Raw genomic sequence first — 14,047 nt, 5'->3', positions numbered from 1 at the left:
GTCACAGCAGTATTGTTCTTTGAAGCTTGCACGTTTATTCCACACAATGACAGCAAAATAGGACATCAATAGATACTGCAATGCAACAACATCAGTAAGGGGCCACCATAATCCTTCCCACGGTTCTAAGAAATACAACACAGCAAGAAGTGACTACCCTTAACTGATTGGTGGCTTAAGTATAGAATGGCAGAAGAGAACTATTTGTAAATGGACAGATGTTACAACTTTCAAGAAATGCAAGAAGCGCACAAAATCTCCTATAAAGCTTCATTCTTTGGGAAAGTGCACACACCTTGCACCGAAGAAGTGTGTACATAACGTTGCGCACACAACCTTACATCCAAGTACTAGAATGATGTTCCAAAGGTTCGAAAATAAAATAAATGGCGAACACTCTTCTATATACACACATTTGGGCAATCTGAGACAGATATTGACCACTGTACGATTTTACACACCAGTCTATGCAATGCTTGTCAGGTTGAAAGGGATACATTCGTATTTCGGGCATATGTATCTTTAAATAGGTATTACGACAGTTTGCACTGGGATAGTTTCAATCTTGTGTAGCATGACCTGAGTGATGACAAAATTCTACATTCAAACATGCAATATGCAACAAAGTGGAAAGCCACCAAAGCATGCCAGAATGTGTTCTGTAAGTTAAAAGAGTCACAGCTGTTGCCTTCCAGTTTTTGTTAGAATTGTAAATTGCATACACTTAGTTGTTATTGCAAGAAAGAGTGTGGTGCAATGACTGGCAGCATGTAAAGTTCGAGAACATATTGCTGAGACACAAGCAATGGCAGCTACGATACCGCAACAAGGAAGGCTTTAATGGCTGAACTAGCTAAACGTGACTGTATCCTTAGGGCTAAAGGTAATGTCAAGATATCACATACCCTTCATCATACTTCAAAGGTGAAGTGAGGAAAGACGTTTCTCCATATACTCTAAGCAACAAAGCTTAAATAAGATGTGAAGCATTTCGGATGGCAGGATTCAAATTAACAGAGAAAGAGAGTACAACTTTGAATGCAAGGGGAAGAATAAATGGCAGGATTGACTAAAACATCGCAATTGAGTCACTCAAATGTGTGTCGCATGTCACGTGACAACAGTGCAGCGTTTTTCTTTTGTTTTCTAGTCTGTCTTCCAGAACCCTGCGACCAGTGTTGTGTTTCGTTCTTGTAAGGCACTTTACTCCTGAAAAACTAAGGTGCTTCGGCTCGAATTCTATAAAATACAATGAAAGTGCAAACAAAAACAATAAATAAAAAAAATGCTATGTGGGGAAGTGGAGACTTCACAATGTTCAATTGAGAAGCGGAAAAAAAAAGGGAGAAAAACAAGTGCGAAGGTGCGGTTTTAACCTCAAAACAGAATTAAAAAAAAAAAAAAGAAAAGGCATGACCAGTACGAAAAAAAAAAGAAAAGCAAATGCAAACATTATACCTACTGAATAACAAAACATAAGCTATAGAGTTGTCACTATAAATATTTAACCCCTCACATTCGGGCAATGCGCACTGGCCATGTGAACACTGACACAACGTGAAAGGGCTGGAGTGAAAGTGTAGGGTCACTGCCCTCCCTTCTCACAAAAGTTCTCAAGAAGCGGCATCAGTGAAGCAGATCCCTGATCTCCTGTTTCTCGGCAGCTTCCAGGTAAGTCTGGCCCTCGGGTGTCCTGCCATCCTTTGAGGCACCCTGTGCAAGAAACAAAGATGCAATTCAGAAAATATGTTTGTTCTGCAGTTTTTTTTTTTTTTTCCACCCAGAAGCGAGACAAAGACCTTGTGCCGGTGTCACCAAGATCTACAGAAAAATACTATGCTGATCCCCCGCACTGTGGGATTCAGCATAGGCAAAGCTTTGTAAACCGGCAAAACGAAACCGTGCATCTCGATAAGAGACGCACATCAGACCGGTGACGAATGTGCCCCAGAACTGTCAGCTAAGACAGTGGAGAAACGTGACACTGCACCGCCATTAACCACAGCATCCGAACCTACAGATGCCACAAGGGTCTTCTGCGACAGCATGTGCACCTTATGGAAACTGACGTGCACATGTGCTTTTGCTCGCTTGCGCTCTCATGCACACGTGCTATGAGATGTGACGCACATGCCAATACTCTCAAAGAGCTACTTGGGGCTGCCATGAGAGAAGTATGTGCTCAGCTGTGGCCTCAGGGCTAAAGCATCACTGTCTGAAAGCCTATGACAGAAACAAATAAATTTTACTTGATTACCAATAAGAGGGGTTTGTTTTTCCCGATTTCTTGAGCTACAATTCTATTTTATTTTTAAACAGCCTGGTCTAAGCTTGCCTGTAGGCAAGCTCTCCCAAGCAGCAAAAGACCTTATAAAGAAACGACAAAACATGAAAGTTTCAACTCCATAGACCAGATAGAATTACCTGAAGTGTCAAAACTGATAAACAAAATAAGCAATATTCCAATTACAAAATTAGAATGTTCGAGGAAGCAGTAAGAAATGTGGGGTGCATGGAATTAGAAGGAAAGTTGCCATTGAAAAGAAGGAGATGTACACAGTGAAAGATAAGCAGGGCATGTCACCAGGAATTTTGACGATATAGCAAAGGCAGTAGAGGAATTTTCTCCAGAACTGTACAGTACCCAGAGCAGCAAAGTAACTGCAATCGGTTACAGCAGGGATGGTACAGCTGCGATATCTTTTGCAGCAACTTCTGGAGTAAAAAATTCTTGATTTTGGAGCAGAAGATTTTGATTTTAGAGCAAGTTAACAGGGGAAAAATGGCATTTTTGGAGGTGCAAATCTTAAATATGGAGCAGCTGATTTGGAGCAGAACTCTCCAAATCTGGAGCTCAATGCAGAAAGTGATCACAATTTTATTCTAGATCCTCCTATTTTGCATTAACTCCTGCAGTTGTAGATTCAACTTCAGAGAGCGTAGAAGGCTACTCCCATAGTTTTGGCCTAATGAATAATTCTAACAGCACTTTTGATCCCCTCATTGTGCCACACATTTAAATTTAGAAAAATTTTGAGTATTGTAAACACGTGAAGGTGCGAGATGGTTATTTCGAGCAAACTTTTTCTGCCTGCTACTTATCGCAGAAGTATATGATGCCTGAACACAAAATGGAATTCCAGTCTAATGCTATAATGCATGCATTCAATTTGCATTATTTCTTTTTCAGCTATGTTCAGGATTTTTGGTGTAGCTCTGGCGTAGGCTAGAGAAATTTCTGTGTACTGCGCATCAGCAGGAACCACGTGACACCGGCCACACCGATACACAACAGTGTACCTGAAGCGGCATTCATGCTTGGCTAGATGGTTACTATTTTGCATTTTGCAGGCATTCTTCCAAAAATTATAACCATGATTTATGTACAAGTGCTCAGTAAATGAGTTTTTAGGACCAATAGTAATGATGTGAATTTACAAGCATGTTTCCTCATGGACATGGCAGTTTGCAGAGCACTTCGGGATTCGAGTCAAGAATGACTTGGCATGCTTACCCTTGGCACTTGGCACTATTGTTGATGCATGCATTAGTAACCATGGCCGACATTTGCAATACATTATCAAACTAGTCAGCTTTCCAGTGCCAGTCTCGATCGCGTAAGCATGTTCATGTACTTCGCTCCTTCCCATTTGCCACTTAAGCATCTCGTTTATATGGCTTAACAATATAGACATCGCCGCCACCAGGTGACCAAAAAAAAAAAAACAATTCAGAGAGGCCTCTACTTGTGTGCTTCAGCCGCATTTTAACAGTTGCGATGCAGTAACTCACGGACTGCAGTTTGTATCAAAGGCACTCCCATTACTCAAACCCCTTAATCATCCCCTGGTGGTAGTACTTAGAGCACCAGGCAAGAAAGTACTAGTCCTCAACAAAAGCAGTAACATTCTAAGAACATTGGTGCTTCAAGTAACTTTAAACAGAGTGTCCTTAGATTCAAGCTACGGTGTTCCTCGAAAGTGGCGTGGAGCTCATTTGAAGCTTTCACATTTCTATTCGACAATGTGCACTTGTGCCACCATAAACGAAAACCGCACACAAATAAAATAAACACATTGAACAAGTATTAACAGGCGTCTCCCAACGTCGGGTTAGAGTGGGTGACCAGAGCGGTCTACTAGGTTACACACACGTTGGAATCTTGTGGGATAAGTATTTAGATATACAACTCAAAAGTCCCTGAAGAAACATGAACGCAGGATTGCGGGTGTGCTAATACGGTTGTGCATTATTGCACGTGAATGCAGCAGAACGCAATGCTAGAGTGGACTGCGACGACTCTCGAAATCCCTGGGGAAGAAGTTAACATGATTCGGGCTATTTACCTTGCTGCCACTTCCCTACAAAGCTGGCTTGAACACGAATCTTTGGTGGTCATGCTCAGTGTTTTGAAATAGCTTGGGCGCATAATGAGGTGTTCTTATGGTTCTGGCACAGCTGTAACACCTACGTCATAGTGACGATCAGGAAACAGAAGTTACCTATGTAACTAGCAATGAAGTTAGATGGGCTTTGGAAGTTATGTCCAGGGGAAAAGAGGCAGGAGAAGATGGAATAACAGTCGATTTGATTAAAGATGAAGGAGATATACTCAAAAAGCTTGAGACCCTTCATTTGCAGTGTCTGAAGACTTCAAGTGCACCAGAGAGTTGGAAGAATGCAAACATCATACTAATCCATAAGGGAGATGCTAAAGAATTGAAGTATTATAGGCCCATTAGCTTGATATCAGTAGTGAACAAAATATTCATCAAGGTAATTTCCAATAAAATTAGCACAGCACCGGACTTCAGCCAACCTAGAGAACAGGTTGGCTTCAGGAAATGGTATATTAGAGTCATATTCATGTCATCAATGAGGTAACTGAGAAATCTGCAAAATACAACCAACTTCTCTATATGGCTTTTATAGATTATGAGAAGACATTTGATTCCATAGAGATACCAGCAGTCTTCGAGACATTACATAGTCCAGAAATCCAGGAAACATATGCGAATATCTTAGTAAATATGTATAAAGATTCCACAGCTACCTTAATTCTTCACAGGAAAAACGGAAAAATAGTGATTAAGAAAGTAGTCGGGCAGTGAGACACAATGTCTCCAATGCAAATATGTATAAAGTGCACTGCCTGTTCAGAAGTATTCAAGTTGTTAGACTGGGAAAAATTAAGAGTGAGGATCCAATGGGGAGCATCTCATTAACTTGCAGTTTGGAGATGACACGTCCTGTACAGCAATGATGGATACGACTCGCAACAAATGATTGAGGGCCTTAGCCGACAAAATTAAAACCAAAGATAAAAACCACGGAACCTCAAATTTTATTTTATTCATTAAAGTTTCTCTCTCCCATGAAAATAACCTTGTACACTAATAATTGTCTTATACTAACAACATTTGGCATACATACTCTTGAAGATATGTAAAGTGCTGTTATCTACTTGAAATTGCAATATTTCCCAGCAGTAGTTGCGAAAGTACAGCTGTATTTCATGGAATTGAGAAAAATGTGTTGAAATGTTATATATATATTTTTTGCATGTTCCAGTAATTGTACACGCTGTGTGGCTAGATATCGGCACTTTGCGATGTACAAAGAGCTAAACAAGGTACAGCACGATGACTTTTGTGTAAATTTAGTACATAAAAAGTCCCCGAAAAGATGGCTAGATTTTGCCATTGTGCATCACATATCTCAAAACCTTAACAGCTACACAAAAACTAATGACATATTTGAAATCTACATAGAAAACTTTATAATTGGCTGAATTATGAAACCTCTAGCACAAGTAATAAAAAAAAAGTTGTTTCGAGGAGTGTCTCCCCTTAAACCAGATTACTCGAAGCATACCAATAAGCCCCTCCGCTTCAGAGCGAACTAGCAAGCGACACGGCAACGCTTAGCGCCTTCCTCACCAGACGCACTGCACCCCCTTGAGTGGCAACTGGTATGCGACATACTGAATGTTTGCACCCATGCAAGCAGCAATAGTGACAAGCTTTATGGACCACTTATGGAATAAAGACACATTTTCTGGTGAATCCATGTGTGTGCAGCAACATATTGACAAGCTTTTTGGCAACTGGTGGAATAATGAAACTTATTTTCTGGCAAGTCAGTCATTTTGGACTTTTGATTACTCTGACTTTTAGGCAGTCCCTACCAAGTCTGAATTACCGGTCGTCAACTGTACTTGTAAGCTTGCTACCATCCAGCTATAGATGCCATGACTCAGTGCAAACAGAAAAGCCCTAATGCACATTATGGACATTTGCAGTTGTCATTCTCAAATGAACAATGGACACTATCAGAAATTGTGACACTTGGCTTTAGAAGTATAACTTTTTTAATGCTGCAGAAGCAAATGGTTGTATAACGGCTGCCGTTTGTATTAATTTACAAGATTTTGAAACCATTTGGCAATTTGTGTGTTGTTGATGTGGCTATTAGAGTTTAAGGGGCTGAGTTTGTGGCCTGTTTGTTTGCTTCTTGTCGTCATCCTCATTTTTGGTGCTTATCATGAAATATATGCTCCGCTGGCAGTAATCAGTATTACACCGACGTGCATGGAGTGCTGACACTTGTAATTGCACCCAGAAATTGACAAGTTGTATTTTTTGATGCATCATTTACTCATAAAAATGGCACTGAGATTGCAGCCCCATTAATGGATGGAGGTGTAGAGGGGATGGAGAGGGGTGAGTGGTTCTATTTTAACTATGCATGTGAGAAGCAATGGTAGAGCTGACGTCAATGTAAGAGACAGATGTGAGAGCATCTTCTCAAAAATCACAGAAAGCAGTATTTGGACACTTTCGTTGCGACATACTCTGTCATAATTTATAAAATGCTAACAAATTTTTCATTCCAGCCTGCACACAGTAGCAACAAACATGGAGCTTCAGCATCGGGCATGATGAACTTGGGAGAAAAATTTAGCCACTTGAGCTAAACAGTGGCACCATATAGCCAGGGCTCTCCTATTGAACTGTTCAGACATGAGAACTTGCCATAGCACATTGGAGAATTGAAGTCAAAGAAAAGAGCAATGACGGTTGGCACTTGCGAGGCAAAGTACATTCGACCAATTTTTTAACAGTACCGCGTGAGCGTCGATTGGCCAGCCAATGAACGCCTTCTAGTGGCACAAAGCAACGAGATCAGCAAGAGATCAACAAGTCCTTGCTGATCCCGTCGCCTCACGCTGTTAGAAGGCGCCCAATGGCCGGCTAGTCGACGCTCGCACGGTACTGTTAAAGAATCGGTCGACCATACGCATTTAGAGTTTCCAGCTATCCAGAGTTTCTAACAGGCACCTAGCAGACAAAATACTGTTCTACACTACAGTGTTGTAATAAAGTCAAATGCAAATGGAGAAGGGGGGGGGGGGGGGCATCTCAAGAAATCTCAGGTGTTCAAAGTGCAGCCACGAAAAATTACTTTCAGTGCTGGTACAAAGTTCACAGCAATGCAGCTTGCCCCTTGCCCTCACAGTTAACAGCTCAGCAATACAAGTAGGAAGTAAAACTAGGCTACATGCAGCAAAGGGAATGACTACAGTGGAACCTCGTTGATACGATTCTGCGCAATACATTTTTCAGGGTGATACATTTTTTTTTCTTCTCCCAGCCAATTGCTCCCAGCCATAGGAGCAATTTATTTTCATGTTGTTGATACGATTGCAAACTGGTATTTCTGAAACTTGTAGCTTTATATTTAAGTGTACTAGATTAAATTACATTCCAACGACCTACGAACAACGTGTCAAGGGACGGCAACACTAGCGGAAAAACGTGCGCTGCGTGCCGGTAGCGGCAAAATGTGCGCCACCAAAGCTGTCGCAAAGTAGGTTTTTCGTACTGTGGGAGGAATCGGTCCTGGACAGATTTAGATTGCCACGCACCCCAGCGGCAAACAATCCGCGAGCGAAGCAGACCAACGAGAGCTGCCCCTCATTGACATACGCACGGGAAACTGGTGTCATGCGGACCCGCCCGACCACTATTTTCGCACTTGCAGTATCGTCTGCTCGTGTCAGCTTTCGCTCGCGCTTGTTTTGGTTGGCTTTTCAGTCGAGGTATTAATGCGGTGACGGGGGTGAACAAAGCGCCTGCTCTTGTCCACCAGTCATATCGCTCGTTGTGTCACGCTGCTCTACGGTGCTCCTTTGTTTCAAAATTCTTGGCCTCGTTTTTTAACTTTCAAAAGAACTTTTTATGGAGTTCGAAAAAGAAAAAGGAAGTTTAACAAAAACTGACGAGCTACTTTAAAGTTGCTCAATAAAAGTGTGTTGGCTGCAGTTCGTGTAATGTCGAGTGATGCTGCTTCGCATAACACGCGTGTTATGCGGAGTAGTATCACTCGACGCCGCAGAAAGCTTTGCTAGTGAGTTTGTCACTAAGTAAGCCCGTTTTCTTATGTTTTGGGGCTTGCTTTGGATGATACGATTTTTGCATGATATACGTTTAATTTTTTGGTCCCCGCGAAGATCGTATTAACGAGGTTCCACTGTATACAGATGTTCATGTCATTCAGATATTAAGCTGCCCATGCTGTAAGTACCACAGAGACTGGAATAGATGTAGAGCTTTCCCCCAAAATTTAGTGGTTAAGTGCCCTCTTGTTTATACAGCAGTCTTTGACATAATTTGAATGGTCCTCTGGCCACTACAGGCAAAAAAAAAAGTGGAAATTAGGTGGCTGCTTGTTGTTGGCATCGTAAATTTGACAAACTCCCCCCTGGGCAAGCATACTTTAATACCGCCTCAGGGTGCAATATCAGCAGGTCTCAACCAAACATTAGTGCTGCATTTGGAAACGATGAGATAGAATATGCGGCAATGAATGGGAGCATAACAGCACCACACAATTTCAGGGTTTTCGCGAACAGACAGTGCACTGGTGCAACTGTCGACTTCCACTGAAAGCTTTCTTTCGCGAGAGTGCACTGTTCATACTGAAGACACCGTACCGTGGTGGTACTTCTTTCAGAGCATCATGCATAAGTTCTCCTGGTAATGGCAGATTTGATAATTGCAAAAGCTATTGAATACACTTTTTTAAATGTGTGGTTTCATGAAGTGGAAAGGCTTGTCTTTTCGTCGGAGCAGATGAGCTTTTAGCGCTTTACTATCAGAGTGACTACCAGCTGGGACAAATCGGCAACGTGGAATCGAGGTATCATTGGCCACTACAGACTGCAAACATGGTGCGAAAAACCTGAAGCTCATAAGCAGGACGACAAGAAAATGGATGCAGTGATTATTAGTACTGCACCTCGGGTGCGTGCCGCTCACTGCCCGATGACAGTGCTGCTTTTGCCTGTAAGTTTTGACAACAAACGTCTTGGACGTCACCGAAAATGATAAGCTGTAAGATGTCCAAAGCAACTAGTGGCCATCCCAGACAAGAATCCTGTCAGTTCAGACAAGTCACACATGTGGTTTTCGTCTCTTGACAATAAGAGTGAACTGACAAATTAAAATGCATTTTGCAGTGAATTGTATTGCACCCAAAAATTTTAAAAAAATTTACCTGAATGCAAGGGGCTGACTTAAATTCTGGATCAACATATACTCCAATTTTACATGTTCTTTCTTGAGTTACAGAGCAGCAAGTGCCAAATCATGAGGTGTGCATTTTCAGTCACAGGACAGCTGGGTGGGACTGGAGAGGTTTCCTTCCACACTCTCATGGCATTCCCAGTGCTAGTAGGTTGTTCCTTAGAACAAATATCTAAAGTACTGTATGTTCTCTAAGTGCAATTAAGAACAGATTACAAGTGTGACAAGCAACTTCAATACTTTTCAGCAAGACAAGTTTCATAGTGATGCTGCATTTTTAGTGATAAAGAGCTGTGTACACAAGCGACAATACCTTGAACTTGTCAAAAGATAGGTAAACATTAGAGTGATGAACACAGGAAACATGTTCTGCAAGGTTGTGACATGCCGCTAGTATCACTACAGTCCTGCCACATCAAAAGATTGTATTTGGCTGCTACATGAAGTCAAGAGTGCCACACTGTAAAAGGGTCTCACCTTCTCCACCATGAGCTTGACACAGGCAGTGTGGCCTTCCCATATAGCTGCTAGCAAAGCTGAAATTCCATACTTGTCCTTAGCCTGAAAAAGATGCCACAGCAATGGCAATCTATTGTTGCAGCCTTCCAGACATTAAGTGCAACTACAAATGGCCTGCTTGAGCTGACATTACATGCATCATAAAAGAAAGAAAGAAAGCAACATGCTCTGGGTGAGTAGATATCAATTCATGAATTAGGCCTGCGTGGCAGAAAATAGTGAAGGAACGACTTGGGTCTTCTCGTATCCACATTTATCATGCAACCCTAACTCAAATTGCTGGTGCACACACCATACTCCAAGGCCCCATGTAAGCTTTGTGCATTGTCTGTTTGCGCTGTTACAAGATGCAGTCATACGAACTCACCCAATTTTCCACCCTATTGGCCCATGAAAGACCACCTGCCGGCAAGCTATTTTTTTTGTCCACTTTCATTTTCCTTTACCTGATTATTTTAATGTGCCAATTAAACATAACAATTTACATCACCTATGCTTTCTCTGGCTTCATTGTCTGTTATTTGTATGGTTGTGACTAACAAAAAATTGAGCCTCTTGGGTCCCTTTATTCATCTCACTTCGTGCAGCGCACTGCTTAAAGAAGTTTTTTTTTTCTTTTCTTTTTTTCTTTCTTTTAAATTTCTTTTCACTTCACACCTTAGCTTTCATGAGACCACTTCAGTGCAAGTCTCATTCTCAACACAGAGGTAAAAATGCTTCACCTGACCTGCAAAAGGCTGTACTGCCATTTCTGGTACTCACATTCACGTCGGCACCCTTGTCTATCAAGTATCTGAGGACGTCAGCTTGACCATAGTCGGCTGCATGATGTAGCGGAGGTCTGCCATCAATGGAGGCATTCACATCCAAGCCCTGAGAAAGAAAGAAACTTAAGGTACTGCATAAGAGATCTTAGAGGACTTGTCCATTCTCAAATTCAGGTCTTTGTCACGTGTGGGACACTAACCCCAGAGATTTTTTATTTTTTTTCAGGCTTTTCCTCCTTACGAGGGCTGCCAGATTTTGGTACGTGTGTGGCTGCCTGTATTTTGTGTTGTGCTTACTAATAAGGAAGTCATTGTGGCTAAAATGCCGACTCATTTGTGTTCGGAATTTGCATAAAGATGGCATTTTACAGTGGGTCCTGTTTAATACCCTGTTTTGATACCTTTTTACAATGCTACATTGTTGGGGCAATATTCAATATAAGACAATATAAGACACGTCTGCTTTTGTACATGAGTCATCGAAGGTTCCAGAGTAATCCCTGGTGCCCGCGTGTCTTCCAAAAAGTACTACACAATTTGCGTCGCTCATACAATCAGATTACATAAGCATCGGTGACCACAGACGACGGACAAAAGCATCGATAACGTTTGAGAAACTTCCGCTACATGCAGGCGCGTCCTACATCGAGCGATAACATTTAACATTTGTTAGGCAGTGAAAATTCGTCACTGGTGAAAGATAAACAAGTACATGTGTCAATATCTCAGTTCACTAGCGGCAACCCTTTCTAGCAGCTTTATGGAGCTAGTCTTTCTCCTGGGGCTTTACGTGACAAAACTAGTTCTGATTATGAGGTACGCCGTAGTGGAGGGCTCCGGATTAATTTTGACCACCTGGGGTTCTTTTAACGTGCATGACAACCCAAGCACATGGGCATTTTTGCATTTCGCCTTCATCGAAATGCGGCCGCCGCGGCCAGGATTCCATCCCGCTACTTCGTGCTCAGCAGCGCAACGCCTTAGCTAATTGAGCCACCATCAATAAAAATATATGAACGTGTATTTAGGCACTGTTTGGAGATAACTATCAGTGTTACAACACCAATTCAATTTGAGATCTGGGGCTGGCTAACCTGCTGGATACATATGAGTAGGTTAAGAGCTGTTAGTACCAACATTTCAGTTGTGTAGTAGGAAGTTGTTGACAACAGCGACTATATACATACATTAAAACCTTATGGACACCAGCTTTCCAACATTTCCTCCCTCCCCACCCAACCACTGTGTTTATATAGCTGCGGCCCTGTGAAAGATTTCTAATATGTCATTTAGTATTTCAATGAAAAGCGGCAAAACAGCAACTCATGGTACGTATATGCATGACAATCTATGCAAACAAGTAACACGAAGTTCCTCTTTCAAAATAGTTTTTTTTAAATGCTCCTATTCACTAAAATATATATGGCTGGCTGATTTCGTGCGCACAGCTTGAGACACAAAAGACTAAGGATAAATTTACATCTGATGTGCGAATGTGCAAATTCTAAACTAACTCGCTCTAAAAACGGGATATGGTGTACTGCAAGAACACGGTCTGATGAGTCTGCCAGAACGCATCCCTGCGTTCTCGAAAGTGAAGTAAAGCGATGTTTCATAAGTTGATTTTGATAGTTCGAAATACTTACGGAGGGCCGCTACAAAAGCTAAGAAAGCGTCATAATTCAAGTTTAACAAAAACTAACACGTTACCGGGGTTACTGTAACATAACAAAAGGAAAGAGCGAAATGAAGTCCCCTGTCGCGTTCCGCGTCTAAATGGGACGCTTCCGGCTGCTCATATACCGTTACACCAATAACTTTACCTCATACTGCTTTGTTCACACAGACCATTAAAATATAAACGCAAGAAGACATGCACGAAAAGCGGGAGTACGACTGCAGCTCATTTATAAAATATTAAGAGCAGAACCATCGCAGCACTTGCCAGCTAGGCGACGCCTGGAAAATTCAGGACGCTATTCGCAACTGTCAATCGAAGGCAAATTAGCCAATAAAGGTGCCGCCGGTTTAGACAGATAATAAATGCGTGGTGGCGAGAGCGCGGAGGACTATTACGTAACGACGATATTTTTGGCAAACGGCTGATAATGTGTCAACGGTGCCCGGGCGACCACTACGCCAGTAAGCCGAGAGCACCGAGGGTGTCAGGGCGGCATCGGCATTTCCGCTACTAGTACGCACCTTTTGCTCGACGCAATCCTTGACCTGTTCGAGGTCGCCATTCTTGAGGCTCCACAAGAAATCGGCGCTCATCTTTACAGCTTGAAGTGAAAGCAAAAGACGTAACACAAGCTGGCGCGGAACGCAAGTCTCAAGTTGGATGCCCACTCATTGAGAAAATTGCAGCTCGTTGTTGCCAACAGCTAAAACAAAACCACTGCTGTACACAGCCGTTATATTGAATGTTCAGCGTTGCCAGCATCATTGCGGCTTGCGCCAAATCAGAATAACATGACGGCTATGACGTCACTGCTGTATGTGTGACACCCGCAGTGTGATCAAAGCATAGCCTTTGAGATGCTAAAGTGACAGGCTCAGGGCGGACAGCCTGTTGAGAGCGAAACATCGAAATCTCTGAGGCCACGGGAACCCTGGGCCGCTCTTTTGCAGGCACCGATGCTGTCCCTCGTGCCTTTCACACTTCACCGGTGGTCATACAGACGCTCCGCCCGCGTTATCAATTACCAGCGGGCCGTGAACGGTGGATGATAAGGGTGGCATAGAATTGAGTGAAAGGCCGCGATTTTGCAGCCATGTCTTCTGCTCGATTCTATGTCAACTGCTATCTTATCCACCATTCACGGCCGGCCGATCCCGCTGATAACGCGGGCGGAGCATACGTCGCTCTGACCACTGACGAAGTGCGAAAAGGAATGACACTGGAAAAGGCATCACTACAAGGTCGCGGCCCAGATCCAAATTTTATTGAGCTACAAGGAGTTCATAAAGAGCACAATTCTTATATATCACTTAACCTAATATTTTACTACAGCATGCAAGCCGTGGCGCAATAAAGGGTAGCTTTGCTATTTATTTTGTCGGGCGTGACATTACTCTGAGGGAGCCATCGTTGGCATATAGCTCCTGTACTTCTAGCCACCGTAGCTCCTGAAACATTCCTGAAGCCATTTTGCTGAAATTTCCGTGCAGGAC

The 14,047-nt window shown here is 42.6% G+C and overlaps 1 protein-coding gene across 1 annotated transcript; it reads right to left on the bottom strand.

Moving 5' to 3' along the window:
* Positions 1-12: 12 nt before the first annotated feature.
* LOC119450238 (myotrophin) lies at positions 13-13,268 on the bottom strand. Its single transcript, XM_037713621.2, has 4 exons — positions 13,076-13,268; positions 10,869-10,979; positions 10,065-10,148; positions 13-1,713 (listed from the first exon to the last, which is right to left on the bottom strand). Exons 1-4 carry the CDS (start codon positions 13,145-13,147, stop codon positions 1,627-1,629), a joined length of 354 nt encoding a protein of 117 aa, XP_037569549.1. The 5' UTR covers positions 13,148-13,268; the 3' UTR covers positions 13-1,626.
* Between the last annotated feature and the right edge of the window lie 779 nt (positions 13,269-14,047).

Source organism: Dermacentor silvarum, chromosome 4, assembly GCF_013339745.2.
Source record: "Dermacentor silvarum isolate Dsil-2018 chromosome 4, BIME_Dsil_1.4, whole genome shotgun sequence".
Lineage (NCBI taxonomy): Eukaryota > Metazoa > Arthropoda > Arachnida > Ixodida > Ixodidae > Dermacentor > Dermacentor silvarum.
Note: the sequence above shows the minus strand (reverse complement) of the source record. Positions and strands in the feature narration are given on the sequence as shown.

Excerpts from the sequence above, each read along its gene's own strand:
- LOC119450238 (XM_037713621.2), bottom strand. The coding sequence starts at position 13,147 with ATGAGCGCCGATTTCTTGTGGAGCCTCAAGAATGGCGACCTCGAACAG. Across the intron at positions 10,149-10,868 it reads ACAAGGGTGCCGACGTGAAT|GCTAAGGACAAGTATGGAAT; the intron begins GTGAGTACCAGA and ends CATCTTTTTCAG. Across the intron at positions 1,714-10,064 it reads TCAAGCTCATGGTGGAGAAG|GGTGCCTCAAAGGATGGCAG; the intron begins GTGAGACCCTTT and ends TTTCTTGCACAG.